Here is a 16,498-nt window from a genome sequence, read left to right as displayed (position 1 = left end):
GGTAGTTGGAGGGTTCTGCTGGTAGTGTGAGGGTTCTGCTGGTATTTTCAGGGTTCTGCTAATAGTTGGAGGGTTCTGCTAATAGTTGGAGGGTTCTGCTGGTAGTTTCAGGGTTCTGCTGGTAGTGAGAGGGTTCTGCAGTATCGGAGAGCTCAGATGTTGGACCTGGAATCAGCTGGAGTCTCTCTCCCAGTTAGTGTCCCACAGCTCCTAGTGCTCCCATCACCACTGGCTCCACGGTTCCTTTACTCCTCACATGTTCTCACAGCTAACCCTAACCTATAATAATAATATATAATAATAATATAATATAATAATTTAATAATATAATATAATAATATAATAATAATATAATAATAATAATAATAATAATAATAATTATAATAATAATATGATATAATAATATAATAATATAATATAATAATAATAATAATAATATAATAATAATAATAATAATAATAATAATAATATAATATAATAATATAATAATATAATATAATAATAATAATAATAATATAATAATAATATAATATAATATAATAATAATATAATATTATAATAATAATATAATATTATAATTATATATAATTATATAATAATAAACTAATAACTGATAATAATAATATAAATAAGTAAAGTGTGAGCTGAGAGCAGCTGTGATGTAAAGATGAAGCTGCTGCAGTGTCAGCTCAGTGTGGTCTGAATAATTCATCAGCTGCTCTGAGGGGGGGGGGTGAGGGGGAGTGGGGGGGGGGTAGCTGATGAAAATTTAACGACGTTGCATCGGAGCACTTTGGAGTTCTGCTAACGTAAAGGAAACAAGGAAGGTCAACCTGCTGACCTTTGACCTTCACCAGTCAGCTGACGGGCCGCTGTAGCCACACTCCGGTTATTACTCAGGTTTATTATATTTATATCTAGGTTTATTACATATATGTGTATTATATCTATGTGTATTATATCTATGTGTAATTTATCTATGTGTATTATATCTATGTGTATTATATCTATGTGTATTATATCTATGTGTATTATATATATGTGTATTATATATATGTGTATTATATCTATGTGTATTATATCTATGTGTATTATATCTATGTGTATTATATCTATGTGTATTATATATCTATGTGTATTATATCTATGTGTATTATATCTATGTGTATTATATATATGTGTATTATATCTATGTGTATTATATATATGTGTATTATATATATGTGTATTATATATATGTGTATTATATATTTATGTGTATTATATCTATGTGTATTACATCTATGTTTATTATATCTATGTTTATTATATCTATGTGTATTATATATCTATATATGGAGGATCCTGGTTTGATCCACATTGTGTGAAAATGATCAATAAATGATGAATGAAATATTTCCTCCTGATAATTCTTTATTTATTAATTTCATGTTTAGTTTTATTGTTTAATGTGTTAAAGTATTAAATCAGATTATTGATCAGTAATTAACCCTGTGCTGCTGCTGCTGTCTAACCCTCTAACCCTCTAACCCCGACCTGCTTAAATAAAGACACATAAAATAAAATAAATAAAATAAATAAAATAAATCATCTTTATTTTCATGCTTTTATTTTGTGTTTCTCCGCCTGTTCAGCTAGCGGGGCTTTTATTTTGAAGTGTAGGAGTGCAGGTCACCGGAAGCGGAGAAGAAGAAGAGTTCTCGTTGTTGTTGTTGTTGTCTCGCGCTCAGCTTGCAGCTTCACGCGCACACCCGAAGAGAACCGGACCCGGAGCGACCAAAACCTTCCGGTGAGAGACTCGGTCCGGCCAGAACCGGACCCGGAGCGGTCCGTGCTTCCGGGCTAACACGCTAACACGCTAACATGCTAACATGCTAACCTCGATCCAGGACCTGGTTTACAGCAGGACCAGGTCTACAGCATGATAGGGTTTATAACAGGGTCTATAACAGGGTCTATAACAGACTATAACAGACTATAACAGAGTCTATAACAGACTATAACAGACTATAACAGGGTTTATAACAGACTATAACAGACTATAACAGGGTTTATAACAGACTATAACAGACTATAACAGAGTCTATAACAGACTATAACAGACTATAACAGACTATAACAGACTATAACAGGGTTTATAACAGTCTATAACAGACTATAACAGACTATAACAGTCTATAACAGGGTCTATAACAGTCTATAACAGACTATAACAGACTATAACAGGGTTTATAACAGACTATAACAGACTATAACAGAGTCTATAACAGACTATAACAGACTATAACAGTCTATAACAGACTATAACAGACTATAACAGGGTCTATAACAGTCTATAACAGTCTATAACAGTCTATAACAGACTATAACAGTCTATAACAGGGTCTATAACAGTCTATAACAGTCTATAACAGACTATAACAGGGTTTATAACAGGGTCTACAACAGACTATAACAGTCTATAACAGTCTATAACAGACTATAACAGTCTATAACAGTCTATAACAGACTATAACAGTCTATAACAGGGTCTATAACAGTCTATAACAGGGTCTATAACAGTCTATAACAGTCTATAACAGACTATAACAGACTATAACAGACTATAACAGTCTATAACAGGGTCTATAACAGTCTATAACAGTCTATAACAGACTATAACAGGGTTTATAACAGGGTCTACAACAGACTATAACAGTCTATAACAGTCTATAACAGACTATAACAGTCTATAACAGTCTATAACAGACTATAACAGTCTATAACAGACTATAACAGTCTACAACAGACTATAACAGAGTCTATAACAGACTATAACAGACTATAACAGTCTATAACAGACTATAACAGACTATAACAGGGTCTATAACAGTCTATAACAGTCTATAACAGTCTATAACAGACTATAACAGACTATAACAGTCTATAACAGGGTCTATAACAGTCTATAACAGTCTATAACAGACTATAACAGGGTTTATAACAGGGTCTACAACAGACTATAACAGTCTATAACAGTCTATAACAGACTATAACAGTCTATAACAGTCTATAACAGACTATAACAGTCTATAACAGTCTATAACAGTCTATAACAGACTATAACAGACTATAACAGACTATAACAGTCTATAACAGGGTCTATAACAGTCTATAACAGTCTATAACAGACTATAACAGGGTTTATAACAGGGTCTACAACAGACTATAACAGTCTATAACAGTCTATAACAGACTATAACAGTCTATAACAGTCTATAACAGACTATAACAGTCTATAACAGACTATAACAGTCTACAACAGACTATAACAGAGTCTATAACAGACTATAACAGTCTATAACAGTCTATAACAGACTATAACAGTCTATAACAGACTATAGCAGTCTACAACAGACTATAACAGAGTCTATAACAGACTATAACAGTCTATAACAGTCTATAACAGACTATAACAGTCTATAACAGACTATAACAGTCTATAACAGTCTATAACAGGGTCTACAACAGACTATAACAGTCTATAACAGACTATAACAGGGTCTATAACAGACTATAACAGTCTATAACAGTCTATAACAGACTATAACAGGGTCTATAACAGACTATAACAGACTATAACAGGGTCTATAACAGACTATAACAGTCTATAACAGTCTATAACAGTCTATAACAGACTATAACAGACTATAACAGACTATAACAGGGTCTATAACAGTCTATAACAGTCTATAACAGACTATAACAGTCTATAACAGACTATAACAGACTATAACAGGGTCTATAACAGACTATAACAGACTATAACAGGGTCTATAACAGACTATAACAGTCTATAACAGACTATAACAGTCTATAACAGACTATAACAGACTATAACAGGGTTTATAACAGGGTCTATAACAGTCTATAACAGGGTTTATAACAGGGTCTATAACAGACTATAACAGTCTATAACAGACTATAACAGACTATAACAGGGTTTATAACAGGGTCTATAACAGTCTATAACAGACTATAACAGTCTATAACAGTCTATAACAGACTATAAAAGGGTTTATAACAGTCTATAACAGACTATAACAGGGTTTATAACAGGGTCTATAACAGACTATAACAGACTATAACAGACTATAACAGGGTCTATAACAGACTATAACAGTCTATAACAGACTATAACAGACTATAACAGTCTATAACAGACTATAACAGACTATAACAGGGTTTATAACAGGGTCTATAACAGACTATAACAGACTATAACAGGGTCTATAACAGACTATAACAGTCTATAACAGACTATAACAGTCTATAACAGTCTATAACAGACTATAACAGACTATAACAGGGTTTATAACAGGGTCTATAACAGTCTATAACAGACTATAACAGACTATAACAGGGTTTATAACAGACTATAACAGACTATAACAGACTATAACAGTCTATAACAGTCTATAACAGTCTATAACAGACTATAACAGACTATAACAGGGTTTATAACAGGGTCTATAACAGTCTATAACAGACTATAACAGACTATAACAGACTATAACAGGGTCTATAACAGACTATAACAGACTATAACAGGGTTTATAACAGGGTCTATAACAGTCTATAACAGACTATAACAGTCTATAACAGGGTCTATAACAGACTATAACAGTCTATAACAGGGTCTATAACAGACTATAACAGTCTATAACAGACTATAACAGTCTATAACAGGGTCTATAACAGACTATAACAGTCTATAACAGACTATAACAGACTATAACAGGGTCTATAACAGGGTCTATAACAGACTATAACAGGGTCTATAACAGGGTCTATAACAGTCTATAACAGGGTCTATAACAGACTATAACAGACTATAACAGGGTCTATAACAGGGTCTATAACAGTCTATAACAGTCTATAACAGACTATAACAGTCTATAACAGACTATAACAGGGTCTATAACAGTCTATAACAGACTATAACAGGGTCTATAACAGTCTATAACAGACTATAACAGACTATAACAGGGTCTATAACAGACTATAACAGACTATAACAGGGTCTATAACAGGGTCTATAACAGACTATAACAGTCTATAACAGACTATAACAGGGTCTATAACAGTCTATAACAGACTATAACAGGGTCTATAACAGTCTATAACAGTCTATAACAGACTATAACAGTCTATAACAGACTATAACAGTCTATAACAGACTATAACAGGGTCTATAACAGACTATAACAGGGTCTATAACAGGGTCTATAACAGTCTATAACAGTCTATAACAGACTATAACAGACTATAACAGTCTATAACAGACTATAACAGACTATAACAGACTATAACAGTCTATAACAGACTATAACAGGGTCTATAACAGTCTATAACAGACTATAACAGTCTATAACAGTCTATAACAGACTATAACAGTCTATAACACTCTATAACAGTCTATAACAGTCTATAACAGACTATAACAGGGTCTATAACAGTCTATAACAGTCTATAACAGACTATAACAGTCTATAACAGACTATAACAGACTATAACAGTCTATAACACTCTATAACAGTCTATAACAGACTATAACAGGGTCTATAACAGTCTATAACAGACTATAACAGTCTATAACAGACTATAACAGTCTATAACAGTCTATAACAGTCTATAACAGACTATAACAGGGTCTATAACAGTCTATAACAGTCTATAACAGACTATAACAGTCTATAACAGTCTATAACAGGGTCTATAACAGACTATAACAGACTATAACAGACTATAACAGTCTATAACAGGGTCTATAACAGTCTATAACAGACTATAACAGACTATAACAGACTATAACAGTCTATAACAGACTATAACAGACTATAACAGGGTCTATAACAGGGTCTATAACAGTCTATAACAGACTATAACAGTCTATAACAGACTATAACAGTCTATAACAGGGTCTATAACAGTCTATAACAGACTATAACAGTCTATAACAGACTATAACAGACTATAACAGACTATAACAGTCTATAACAGACTATAACAGGGTCTATAACAGGGTCTATAACAGACTATAACAGACTATAACAGTCTATAACAGACTATAACAGACTATAACAGACTATAACAGTCTATAACAGGGTCTATAACAGTCTATAACAGACTATAACAGTCTATAACAGACTATAACAGACTATAACAGTCTATAACAGACTATAACAGACTATAACAGACTATAACAGTCTATAACAGGGTCTATAACAGTCTATAACAGACTATAACAGGGTCTATAACAGGGTCTATAACAGTCTATAACAGACTATAACAGTCTATAACAGACTATAACAGACTATAACAGTCTATAACAGGGTCTATAACAGTCTATAACAGACTATAACAGTCTATAACAGACTATAACAGACTATAACAGTCTATAACAGACTATAACAGTCTATAACAGGGTCTATAACAGACTATAACAGTCTATAACAGGGTCTATAACAGACTATAACAGTCTATAACAGTCTATAACAGACTATATTTCTGTTAACAGGAACAATCAGGAACCCTTCCAGGTCAAAGGTCAAAGGTCAGGAACTCCTCCAGGTCAAAGGTCAAAGGTCATGGCTCTCATCTCTCTGGAAGACCTCGACGGATTGGACGATGAGCAGCTGGATGATGACATCACCGATAACCCTGAGCCAATGGATGAAGAGAACTCTGACAGGCTGCTGGCCTATTGGCAGGAAGTGGGGCGGGGCCACCAGGTGACAGTTCCTCCAGGTGAGGGGGGGGGGGGGCAGTGTGTGGGGGTCAGTGTGTGTGGGGGGGGGGGGGCAGTGTGTGGGTGGGTTTAACTACTTCCTGTCTATTACAGAGATGACGGGACCGATACAGGAAATGACCCGTAACAGCCAGCAGAGGGAGCCGCTGCCCTTCGTCTCCGTTTCCCGCCATGAGAAGGTAAACCCCCCCCCCCCCCACCCCCAACCCTAACCCTAACCCCCCCCCAACCCTAACCCCCCCAACCCTAACCCCCCCAACCCTAACCCTATTGTGTGTAGTTGGGGTACGAGGAGCGGGTGTATATTGTGTGTGTGTGTAATGTGTGTAGTTGGGGCAGGTGTGTGAGGAGCGGGTGTATAGTGTGTGTGTGTGTGTAATGTGTGTAATGTGTGTGTGTGTAATGTGTGTAGTTGGGGCAGGTGTGTGAGGAGCGGGTGTATATTTAGTGTAATGTGTGTATATTGTGTAGTTGGGGCAGGTGTGTGAGGAGCGGGTGTATATTGTGTGTGTGTAATGTGTGTAGTTGGGGCAGGTGTGTGAGGAGCGGGTGTATATTGTGTGTGTGTAATGTGTGTATATTGTGTACATTGTGTAGTTGGGGCAGGTGTGTGAGGAGCGGGTGTACCCGGCAGGGAGGTGGGTCACTGTGACGAGCTCGGAGGATCTCTACGAGCAGAGCATCTCCACGGCCTTCATGAGACTCATGAGGTTCATCTGCAAGGAGAACTCTACAGGTGAGCCCCCCCCCCCACACACACACACCTGAGCCCCCCCCCACACACACACACACACCTGAGCCCCCCCACACACACACACACACCTGAGCCCCCACACACACACACACACCTGAGCCCCCCCCCCCCCACACACACACACACACACCTGAGCCCCCCCCCCCCCCCCCACACACACACACACACACACACACACCTGAGCCCCCCCCCCACACACACACACACCTGAGCCCCCCCCCACACACACACACACACCTGAGCCCCCCCACACACACACACACACACACACACACACACCTGAGCCCCCCCCCCCCCACACACACACCTGGATGTATATATGATGGTGATGATGTAATGATGATGTCATCAGGGCGGTACCTGGGCATGACGGTTCCCGTGGTGAGCAGCGTGCAGATGATGGAGGACAGGAAGTCGTTTGGAAAGGAAGTGATGACGGCGTTCTTCCTGCCCGCTGAGTTTCAGCAAGCCCCGCCCACTCCCACCGACCCCGCCATCACCGTTGTGGATCGAGAGCCAATCAGAGTCATCGCCAGGTGAGCTTCCAGAACAGCTGATTCAGTTCAATCAGCTGTGAGTCTGTTGAGTCACCATGGCAACAGCTGATTCAGTTCAGTCAGCTGTGAGTCTGTTGAGTCACCATGGCAACAGCTGATCTGATTCAGTTCAATCAGCTGTGAGTCTGTTGAGTCACCATGGCAACAGCTGATTCAGTTCAATCAGCTGTGAGTCTGTTGAGTCACCATGGCAACAGCTGATTCAGTTCAATCAGCTGTGAGTCTGTTGAGTCACCATGGCAACAGCTGATTCAGTTCAATCAGCTGTGAGGCTGTTGAGTCACCATGGCAACAGCTGATTCAGTTCAGTCAGCTGTGAGTCTGTTGAGTCACCATGGCAACAGCTGATTCAGTTCAATCAGCTGTGAGTCTGTTGAGTCACCATGGCAACAGCTGATTCAGTTCAATCAGCTGTGACTACTTATCTAACCCTAACCTTTGACCTCTCACCCCCCCTAATAACTAACCCTAACCTTTGACCTCTCACCCCCCCTCATAACTAACCCTAACCTTTGACCTCTCAACCCCCCCATTATCTAACCCTAACCTTTGACCTCTCAACCCCCCCATTATCTAACCCTAACCTTTGACCTCTCAACCCCCCCTAATAACTAACCCTAACCTTTGACCTCTCAACCCCCCCATTATCTAACCCTAACCTTTGACCTCTCAACCCCCCCATTATCTAACCCTAACCTTTGACCTCTCAACCCCCCCTAATATCTAACCCTAACCTTTGACCTCTCAACCCCCCCATTATCTAACCCTAACCTTTGACCTCTCAACCCCCCCTAATAACTAACCCTAACCTTTGACCTCTCAACCCCCCCATTATCTAACCCTAACCTTTGACCTCTCAACCCCCCCATTATCTAACCCTAACCTTTGACCTCTCAACCCCCCCATTATCTAACCCTAACCTTTGACCTAACCCCGACAGGTTTTATTTTCTTTGCAAAGAATCAACAAGCGAGACCCCCGAGCATGGGGACACATTTATACCTGAGGGGAAGCCCCCCCCTGGGGTTAGGGTCTGGGTCTGCTGGGGGGTCGGCCTCTTACCGATGGTGTGCTTTCACACTCTTTGGTCTTTCGCAAGTATGCAAAGGAATGAATGGGTTAGGGTCTCAGGTTAGAAATGCAAAGGAATGAATGGGTTAGGGTCTCAGGTTAGAAATGCAAAGGAATGAATGGGTTAGGGTCTCTGGTTAGAAATGCAAAGGAATGAATGGGTTAGGGAGTTCTCCTGGTTGTTCTCTGTTGTGCTTATTCATCCTCGGGTCGTTGGGGGTATTCATCCTCGGGTCGTTGGGGGTATTCATCCTCGGGTCGTTGGGGGTATTCATCCTCGGGTCGTTGGGGTATTCATCCTCGGGTCGTTGGGGGTATTCATCCTCGGGTCGTTGGGGGTATTCATCCTCGGGTCGTTGGGGTTATTCATCTTCGGGTCGTTGAGGGTATTCATCCTCGGGTCGTTGGGGTATTCATCCTCGGGTCGTTGGGGTATTCATCCTCGGGTCGTTGGGGGTATTCATCCTCGGGTCGTTGGGGGTATTCATCCTCGGGTCGTTGGGGGTATTCATCCTCGGGTCGTTGGGGGTATTCATCCTCGGGTCGTTGGAGTATTCATCCTCGGGTCGTTGGGGTATTCATCCTCGGGTCGTTGGGGGTATTCATCCTCGGGTCGTTGGGGGTATTCATCCTCGGGTCGTTGGAGTATTCATCCTCGGGTCGTTGGGGTATTCATCCTCGGGTCGTTGGGGGTATTCATCCTCGGGTCGTTGGGGGTATTCATCCTCGGGTCGTTGGGGGTATTCATCCTCGGGTCGTTGGGGTATTCATCCTCGGGTCTTTGGGATTTTCATCCTCGGGTCGTTGGGGGTATTCATCCTCGGGTCGTTGGTGGTATTCATCCTCGGGTCGTTGGGGTATTCATCCTCGGGTCTTTGGGATTTTCATCCTCGGGTCCTTGGGGGTATTCATCCTCGGGTCGTTGGGGTATTCATCCTCGGGTCGTTGGGGTATTCATCCTCGGGTCTTTGGGATTTTCATCCTCGGGTCCTTGGGGGTATTCATCCTCGGGTCGTTGGGGGTATTCATCCTCGGGTCGTTGGGGGTATTCATCCTCGGGTCGTTGGGGGTATTCATCCTCGGGTCGTTGGGGGTATTCATCCTCGGGTCGTTGGGGGTATTCATCCTCGGGTCGTTGGAGTATTCATCCTCGGGTCGTTGGGGTTATTCATCCTCGGGTCGTTGGGGGTATTCATCCTCGGGTCGTTGGGGTTATTCATCCTCGGGTCGTTGGGGGTATTCATCCTCGGGTCGTTGGGGGTATTCATCCTCGGGTCGTTGGGGTATTCATCCTCGGGTCGTTGGGGGTATTCATCCTCGGGTCGTTGGGGTTATTCATCCTCGGGTCGTTGGAGTATTCATCCTCGGGTCGTTGGGGGTATTCATCCTCGGGTCGTTGGGGTATTCATCCTCGGGTCTTTGGGGTTTTCATCCTCGGGTCGTTGGGGGTATTCATCTTCGGGTCGTTGGGGGTATTCATCCTCGGGTCGTTGGGGGTATTCATCCTCGGGTCGTTGGGGTATTCATCCTCGGGTCGTTGGGGTTATTCATCTTCGGGTCGTTGGGGGTATTCATCCTCGGGTCGTTGGGGGTATTCATCCTCGGGTCTTTGGGGGTATTCATCCTCGGGTCGTTGGGGTTATTCATCCTCGGGTCGTTGGGGGTATTCATCCTCGGGTCGTTGGGGGTATTCATCCTCGGGTCGTTGGGGGTATTCATCCTCGGGTCGTTGGGGGTATTCATCCTCGGGTCGTTGGGGGTATTCATCCTCGGGTCGTTGGGGTTATTCATCCTCGGGTCGTTGGGGGTATTCATCCTCGGGTCGTTGGGGGTATTCATCCTCGGGTCGTTGGGGGTATTCATCCTCGGGTCGTTGGGGTATTCATCCTCGGGTCGTTGGGGGTATTCATCCTCGGGTCGTTGGGGGTATTCATCTTTGGGTCGTTGGGGTTATTCATCCTCGGGTCGTTGGGGGTATTCATCCTCGGGTCGTTGGGGGTATTCATCTTTGGGTCGTTGGGGTATTCATCCTCGGGTCGTTGGGGGTATTCATCCTCGGGTCGTTGGGGTTATTCATCCTCGGGTCGTTGGGGGTATTCATCCTCGGGTCGTTGGGGGTATTCATCCTCGGGTCGTTGGGGGTATTCATCCTCGGGTCGTTGGGGTTATTCATCCTCGGGTCGTTGGGGTATTCATCCTCGGGTCGTTGGGGGTATTCATCCTCGGGTCGTTGGGGGTATTCATCTTTGGGTCGTTGGGGTTATTCATCCTCGGGTCGTTGGGGGTATTCATCCTCGGGTCGTTGGGGGTATTCATCTTTGGGTCGTTGGGGTATTCATCCTCGGGTCGTTGGGGGTATTCATCCTCGGGTCGTTGGGGTTATTCATCCTCGGGTCGTTGGGGGTATTCATCCTCGGGTCGTTGGGGGTATTCATCCTCGGGTCGTTGGGGGTATTCATCCTCGGGTCGTTGGGGTTATTCATCCTCGGGTCGTTGGGGTATTCATCCTCGGGTCGTTGAGGGTATTCATCCTCGGGTCGTTGGGGGTATTCATCCTCGGGTCGTTGGGGTTGACGTTGAGTCTCTGTTGGCTCGGGAACTTTCCTGCAGTGGTTGGCGAGGTTCCACGATGTTCTATCAGCAGTACGTCAGGAACGGACCTCGCCAGCGTTTGGAGGGATGTTTCCTTCTTAGGTCCTTTATCACCCGGCAGGAAGTCAATGTGACTCCACCTGCCTGGCGGTGGAAGTCAATGTGACTCCACCTGCCTGGTGGTGGAAGGGCTGACTCCACCTGCCTGGCGGTGGAAGGGTTGACTCCACCTGCCTGGCGGTGGAAGGGCTGACTACACCTGCCTGGTGGTGGAAGGGCTGACTCCACCTGCCTGGCGGTGGAAGGGTTGACTCCACCTGCCTGGCGGTGGAAGGGTTGACTCCACCTGCCTGGCGGTGGAAGGGCTGACTACACCTGCCTGGCGGTGGAAGGGCTGACTACACCTGCCTGGTGGTGGAAGGGCTGACTCCACCTGCCTGGCGGTGGAAGGGTTGACTACATCTGCCTGGCGGTGGAAGGGCTGACTCCACCTGCCTGGCGGTGGAAGGGTTGACTCCACCTGCCTGGCGGTGGAAGGGCTGACTACACCTGCCTGGCGGTGGAAGGCTTCAACTGCCTGGTGGTGGAAGGGTTGACTCCACCTGCCTGGCGGTGGAAGGGTTGACTACACCTGCCTGGCGGTGGAAGGGCTGACTACACCTGCCTGGCGGTGGAAGGGCTGACTCCACCTGCCTGGTGGTGGAAGACTTCACCTGCCTGGCGGTGGAAGGACTGACTCCACCTGCCTGGTGGTGGAAGACTACACCTGCCTGGTGGTGGAAGGGCTGACTACACCTGCCTGGCGGTGGAAGGGCTGACTCCACCTGCCTGGTGGTGGAAGACTTCACCTGCCTGGCGGTGGAAGGGCTGACCTCTCCTGCCTGGCGGTGGAAGGGCTGACTACACCTGCCTGGCGGTGGAAGGGCTGACTACACCTGCCTGGCGGTGGAAGGGCTGAGTTTACCTGCCACAGGCAGTGTCTCAGGGACTTCCTGTAGGGTCAGCCCAGAGTCTCAGGGACTTCCTGTAGGGCCAGCCCACAGAGTCTCAGGGACTTCCTGTAGGGTCAGCCCACAGAGTCTCAGGGACTTCCTGTAGGGCCAGCCCACAGTGTCTCAGGGACTTCCTGTAGGGTTAGCCCACAGAGTCTCAGGGACTTCCTGTAGGGTTAGGGTTAACCCTGTAACAGCTGTTAGTGAACAACAGACGTTAAACTTCTACCTCTGCAGTGTTGGTGTTTCTAGCCAGTCGGCTGCAACATGATTTTAATCCTCCCAGTGATCTGATGTGTGGGTTAGGGTTAGGGTTAGGGGTTAGGGGTTAGGGGTTAGGGTTAGGGGTTAGGGGGTTAGGGTTAGGGGTTAGGGGTTAGGGGTTAGGGGATTAGGGGGTTAGGGGTTAGGGTTAGGGGGTTCTCATGTGGCTCATCAGGTTCTGGTGACACATGAGGGGGGCAGTGCAGGTCCTTCTGAGACTAGATATGCAGAGATCAGATAGTCTGTGACCTTTGACCCCTTCTGGGGTTGAGATTAGACACATGGGACAGACTGTGTATGTGGTCCATCCTCACATTTAAGAGGGACAGACCCTAACCCCAGACCCTAATCCCAGACCCCAGACCCTAAAGACCCTAACCCCAGACCCCAGACCCTAACCCCAGACCCCAGACCCTAACCCCAGACCCTAACCCTGAACATGATCCACTCAGTTCTGGTTCTGTAGTGGGTTCTGAACCAACTAATAAACATTATGATTAATGTGTGTTAATCTGCTCAGTATGTGACCTTTGACCTTTCACCCCCCTCTAATAACTAACCCTAACCTTTGACCTCTCACCCCCCCAATAACTAACCCTAACCTTTGACCTCTCACCCCCCCTAATAACTAACCCTAACCTTTGACCTCTCACCCCCCCAATAACTAACCCTAACCTTTGACCTCTCACCCCCCCTAATAACTAACCCTAACCTTTGACCTCTCACCCCCCCCTAATAACTAACCCTAACCTTTGACCTCTCACCCCCCCAATAACTAACCCTAACCTTTGACCTCTCACCCCCCCAATAACTAACCCTAACCTTTGACCTCTCACCCCCCCAATAACTAACCCTAACCTTTGACCTTCTGATCAGTATGTGACCTTTGACCTCTCACCCCCCCCTCTAATAACTAACCCTAACCTTTGACCCCTGTGTGTGCTGACGTGTGTTCTGCTCTCTGATTGGCTCTCAGCACCTTCTTCGGGACGACCAATGAGGAGACGGTTCTGCGTCAGGTGACCCAGCTGTGGGAGGTTCTCGGTTCTCGTCCCGACGTTCTCCCGGACACGTTCATGGTGGCCGTGTACGAGAACCCCGGCGTTCCTCAGCGCCGCAACGAGATCTGGTTCCTCTGCCGGAACCCGTAGGTTCCTCCGGCTCCTCTGATTGGCCGGGTCGTCGTCTGTCTTTCTATCCATCGACCAATCAGAGCGGCCGTTCAAAGCCCCGCCCCTCCCTGACTAACTGATATCCTATTGGCTCGCGGTCCCCGTCTCTCACACATAACTTCCATTCTGATTGGCTGAGACCTGTGATGATGTCAGTAGCAGTGTTTCCATGGTGACGGTTACAGAGCAGGACAGGAAGTGGCAGCTGCAGACAGGAAGTGGCTGAATCCAGACAGGAAGTGGCTGAATCAAGACAGGAAGTGGCAGCTGCAGACAGGAAGTGGCTGAATCCAGACAGGAAGTGGCAGCTGCAGACAGGAAGTGGCTGAATCCAGACAGGAAGTGGCAGCTGCAGACAGGAAGTGGCTGAATCCAGACAATAATTTAATATTTAAAATAATTTAAATTTAATTATTATTTATATTATAATTTGAATTACTGATGACGTCGTGTTTCAGTCCTTATTGATCAGAGCCGATTGGCTGCTGCTCAGTGATGACATCATTAAAACAGCTGACAGGAGGCAGCAGTGGATTGTGGGTAACATCTGGATTCAGCCTGAAAAAAACTGATGACATCACTTCCTGTTTGTTTATTCTTCAACTACAAGTAAATATTTTAAGAGATGATGATGATGATGATGATGGTGATGATGATGATGGTGATGGTGATGGTGATGATGATGATGATGATGATGATGGTGATGATGATGATGATGGTGATGATGATGGTGATGGTGGTGATGATGGTGGTGATGATGGTGATGGTGGTGATGATGATGATGATGGTGATGGTGGTGGTGATGGTGGTGATGATGATGATGATGGTGATGATGATGATGATGATGGTGATGATGGTGATGATGATGATGATGATGGTGATGGTGATGGTGATGATGGTGGTGATGATGGTGATGATGATGATGATGATGGTGATGATGATGATGATGGTGATGATGATGGTGATGGTGATGATGATGATGATGATGATGATGGTGATGATGATGATGATGGTGATGGTGATGATGATGATGATGATGAAGATGATGAAGGTTAGATATGAATCAGGTGACTTGTGTTTCTTCGTGTTTAAATATTTGCATGTTTTTGTTTTTGTGAAATTTTAAATCAAAATGTTTTTTAATTTTCTGGATTTTGTCGAAATATTAAAAATAAAATGATTAAAAACGTTTTTCTGTTTATTTAACGTTCAACGGCTTAAAACCTTAACCCTGGGGGGCTTAGAACCTTAACCCCTAACCCTGGGGGGCTTAGAACCTTAACCCTGGGGGGCTTAGAACCTTAACCCCTAACCCTGGGGGGCTTAGAACCTTAACCCCTAACCCTGGGGGGCTTAGAACCTTAACCCTGGGGGGCTTAGAACCTTAACCCCTAACCCTGGGGGGCTTAGAACCTCAACCCTGGGGGGCTTAGAACCTTAACCCTGGGGGGCTTAGAACCTTAACCCCTAACCCTGGGGGGCTTAGAACCTTAACCCCTAACCCTGGGGAGCTTAGAACCTTAACCCTGGGGGGCTTAGAACCTTAACCCCTAACCCTGGGGGGCTTAGAACCTTAACCCCTAACCCTGGGGGGCTTAGAACCTTAACCCCTAACCCTGGGGGGCTTAGAACCTTAACCCCTAACCCTGGGGGGCTTAGAACCTTAACCCTGGGGGGCTTAGAACCTTAACCCCTAACCCTGGGGGGCTTAGAACCTTAACCCCTAACCCTGGGGGGCTTAGAACCTTAACCCTGGGGGGCTTAGAACCTTAACCCCTAACCCTGGGGGGCTTAGAACCCTAACCCTGGGGGGCTTAGAACCTTAACCCTGGGGGGCTTAGAACCTTAACCCTGGGGGGATTAGAACCCTAACCCTGGGGGGATTAGAACAGTCTTGGTTTGGGGGGATTAGAACCCTAACCCTGGGGGGGTTAGAACAGTCTTGGTTTGGGGGGCTTAGAACCCTAACCCCTAACCCTGAGGGGGTTAGAACAGTCTGGGTTTGGGTGGATTAGAACCCTAACCCTGGGGGGATTAGAACAGTATGGGTTTGGGGGGATTAGAACCCTAACCCTGGGGGGTTAGAACCCTAACACTGGGGGGCTTAGAACCCTAACACTGGTAAAACATGGTGATTATTAAAAGCAGATTGACTTTGGGTTTCAACCCTGTAAGACTGGAACCTTATTGGTCTAGAACCCTGTAAGACTGGAACTTTATTGGTCTAGAACCCTGTAAGACTGGAACCTTATTGGTCTAGAACCCTGTAAGACTGGAACCTTATTGATCTAGAACCCTGTAAGGCT

General features: G+C 45.0%; 1 protein-coding gene across 3 annotated transcripts; it reads left to right on the top strand.

Annotated features, from left to right (window-relative positions):
- The first annotated feature begins 1,670 nt into the window (after window positions 1–1,670).
- On the top strand, window positions 1,671–15,377 carry soul4 (heme-binding protein soul4). 3 transcript variants are annotated; one of them, XM_053338558.1, is made up of 8 exons: window positions 1,671–1,789; window positions 6,560–6,595; window positions 6,627–6,789; window positions 6,884–6,969; window positions 7,388–7,526; window positions 7,897–8,080; window positions 13,997–14,988; window positions 15,235–15,377. In XM_053338558.1, the coding sequence occupies exons 3-7, from the start codon at window positions 6,630–6,632 to the stop codon at window positions 14,169–14,171; spliced, it is 744 nt and encodes a 247-aa protein (XP_053194533.1). In that variant the 5' UTR covers window positions 1,671–1,789; window positions 6,560–6,595; window positions 6,627–6,629; the 3' UTR covers window positions 14,172–14,988; window positions 15,235–15,377. The 3 variants fall into 3 exon arrangements, with proteins under 3 accessions (XP_053194533.1, XP_053194541.1, XP_053194549.1); XM_053338566.1 differs by having other exon boundaries at window positions 13,997–14,997; XM_053338574.1 differs by having other exon boundaries at window positions 6,560–6,789.
- Window positions 15,378–16,498: the final 1,121 nt, after the last annotated feature.

The sequence above is a fragment of the Scomber japonicus genome, chromosome 2 (assembly GCF_027409825.1).
Source record: "Scomber japonicus isolate fScoJap1 chromosome 2, fScoJap1.pri, whole genome shotgun sequence".
In the NCBI taxonomy this organism is placed as follows: Eukaryota; Metazoa; Chordata; class Actinopteri; order Scombriformes; family Scombridae; genus Scomber; species Scomber japonicus.
Note: the sequence above shows the minus strand (reverse complement) of the source record. Positions and strands in the feature narration are given on the sequence as shown.

What these genes read in the sequence shown, in the direction of transcription:
- soul4 (XM_053338558.1), top strand. Translation starts at nt 6,630, where the DNA reads ATGGCTCTCATCTCTCTGGAAGACCTCGACGGATTGGACGATGAGCAG. An exon ending in CTGCAAGGAGAACTCTACAG is followed by an intron (nt 7,527 to 7,896) that starts GTGAGCCCCCCC and finishes TGATGTCATCAG; the next exon opens with GGCGGTACCTGGGCATGACG. An exon ending in CCAATCAGAGTCATCGCCAG is followed by an intron (nt 8,081 to 13,996) that starts GTGAGCTTCCAG and finishes ATTGGCTCTCAG; the next exon opens with CACCTTCTTCGGGACGACCA.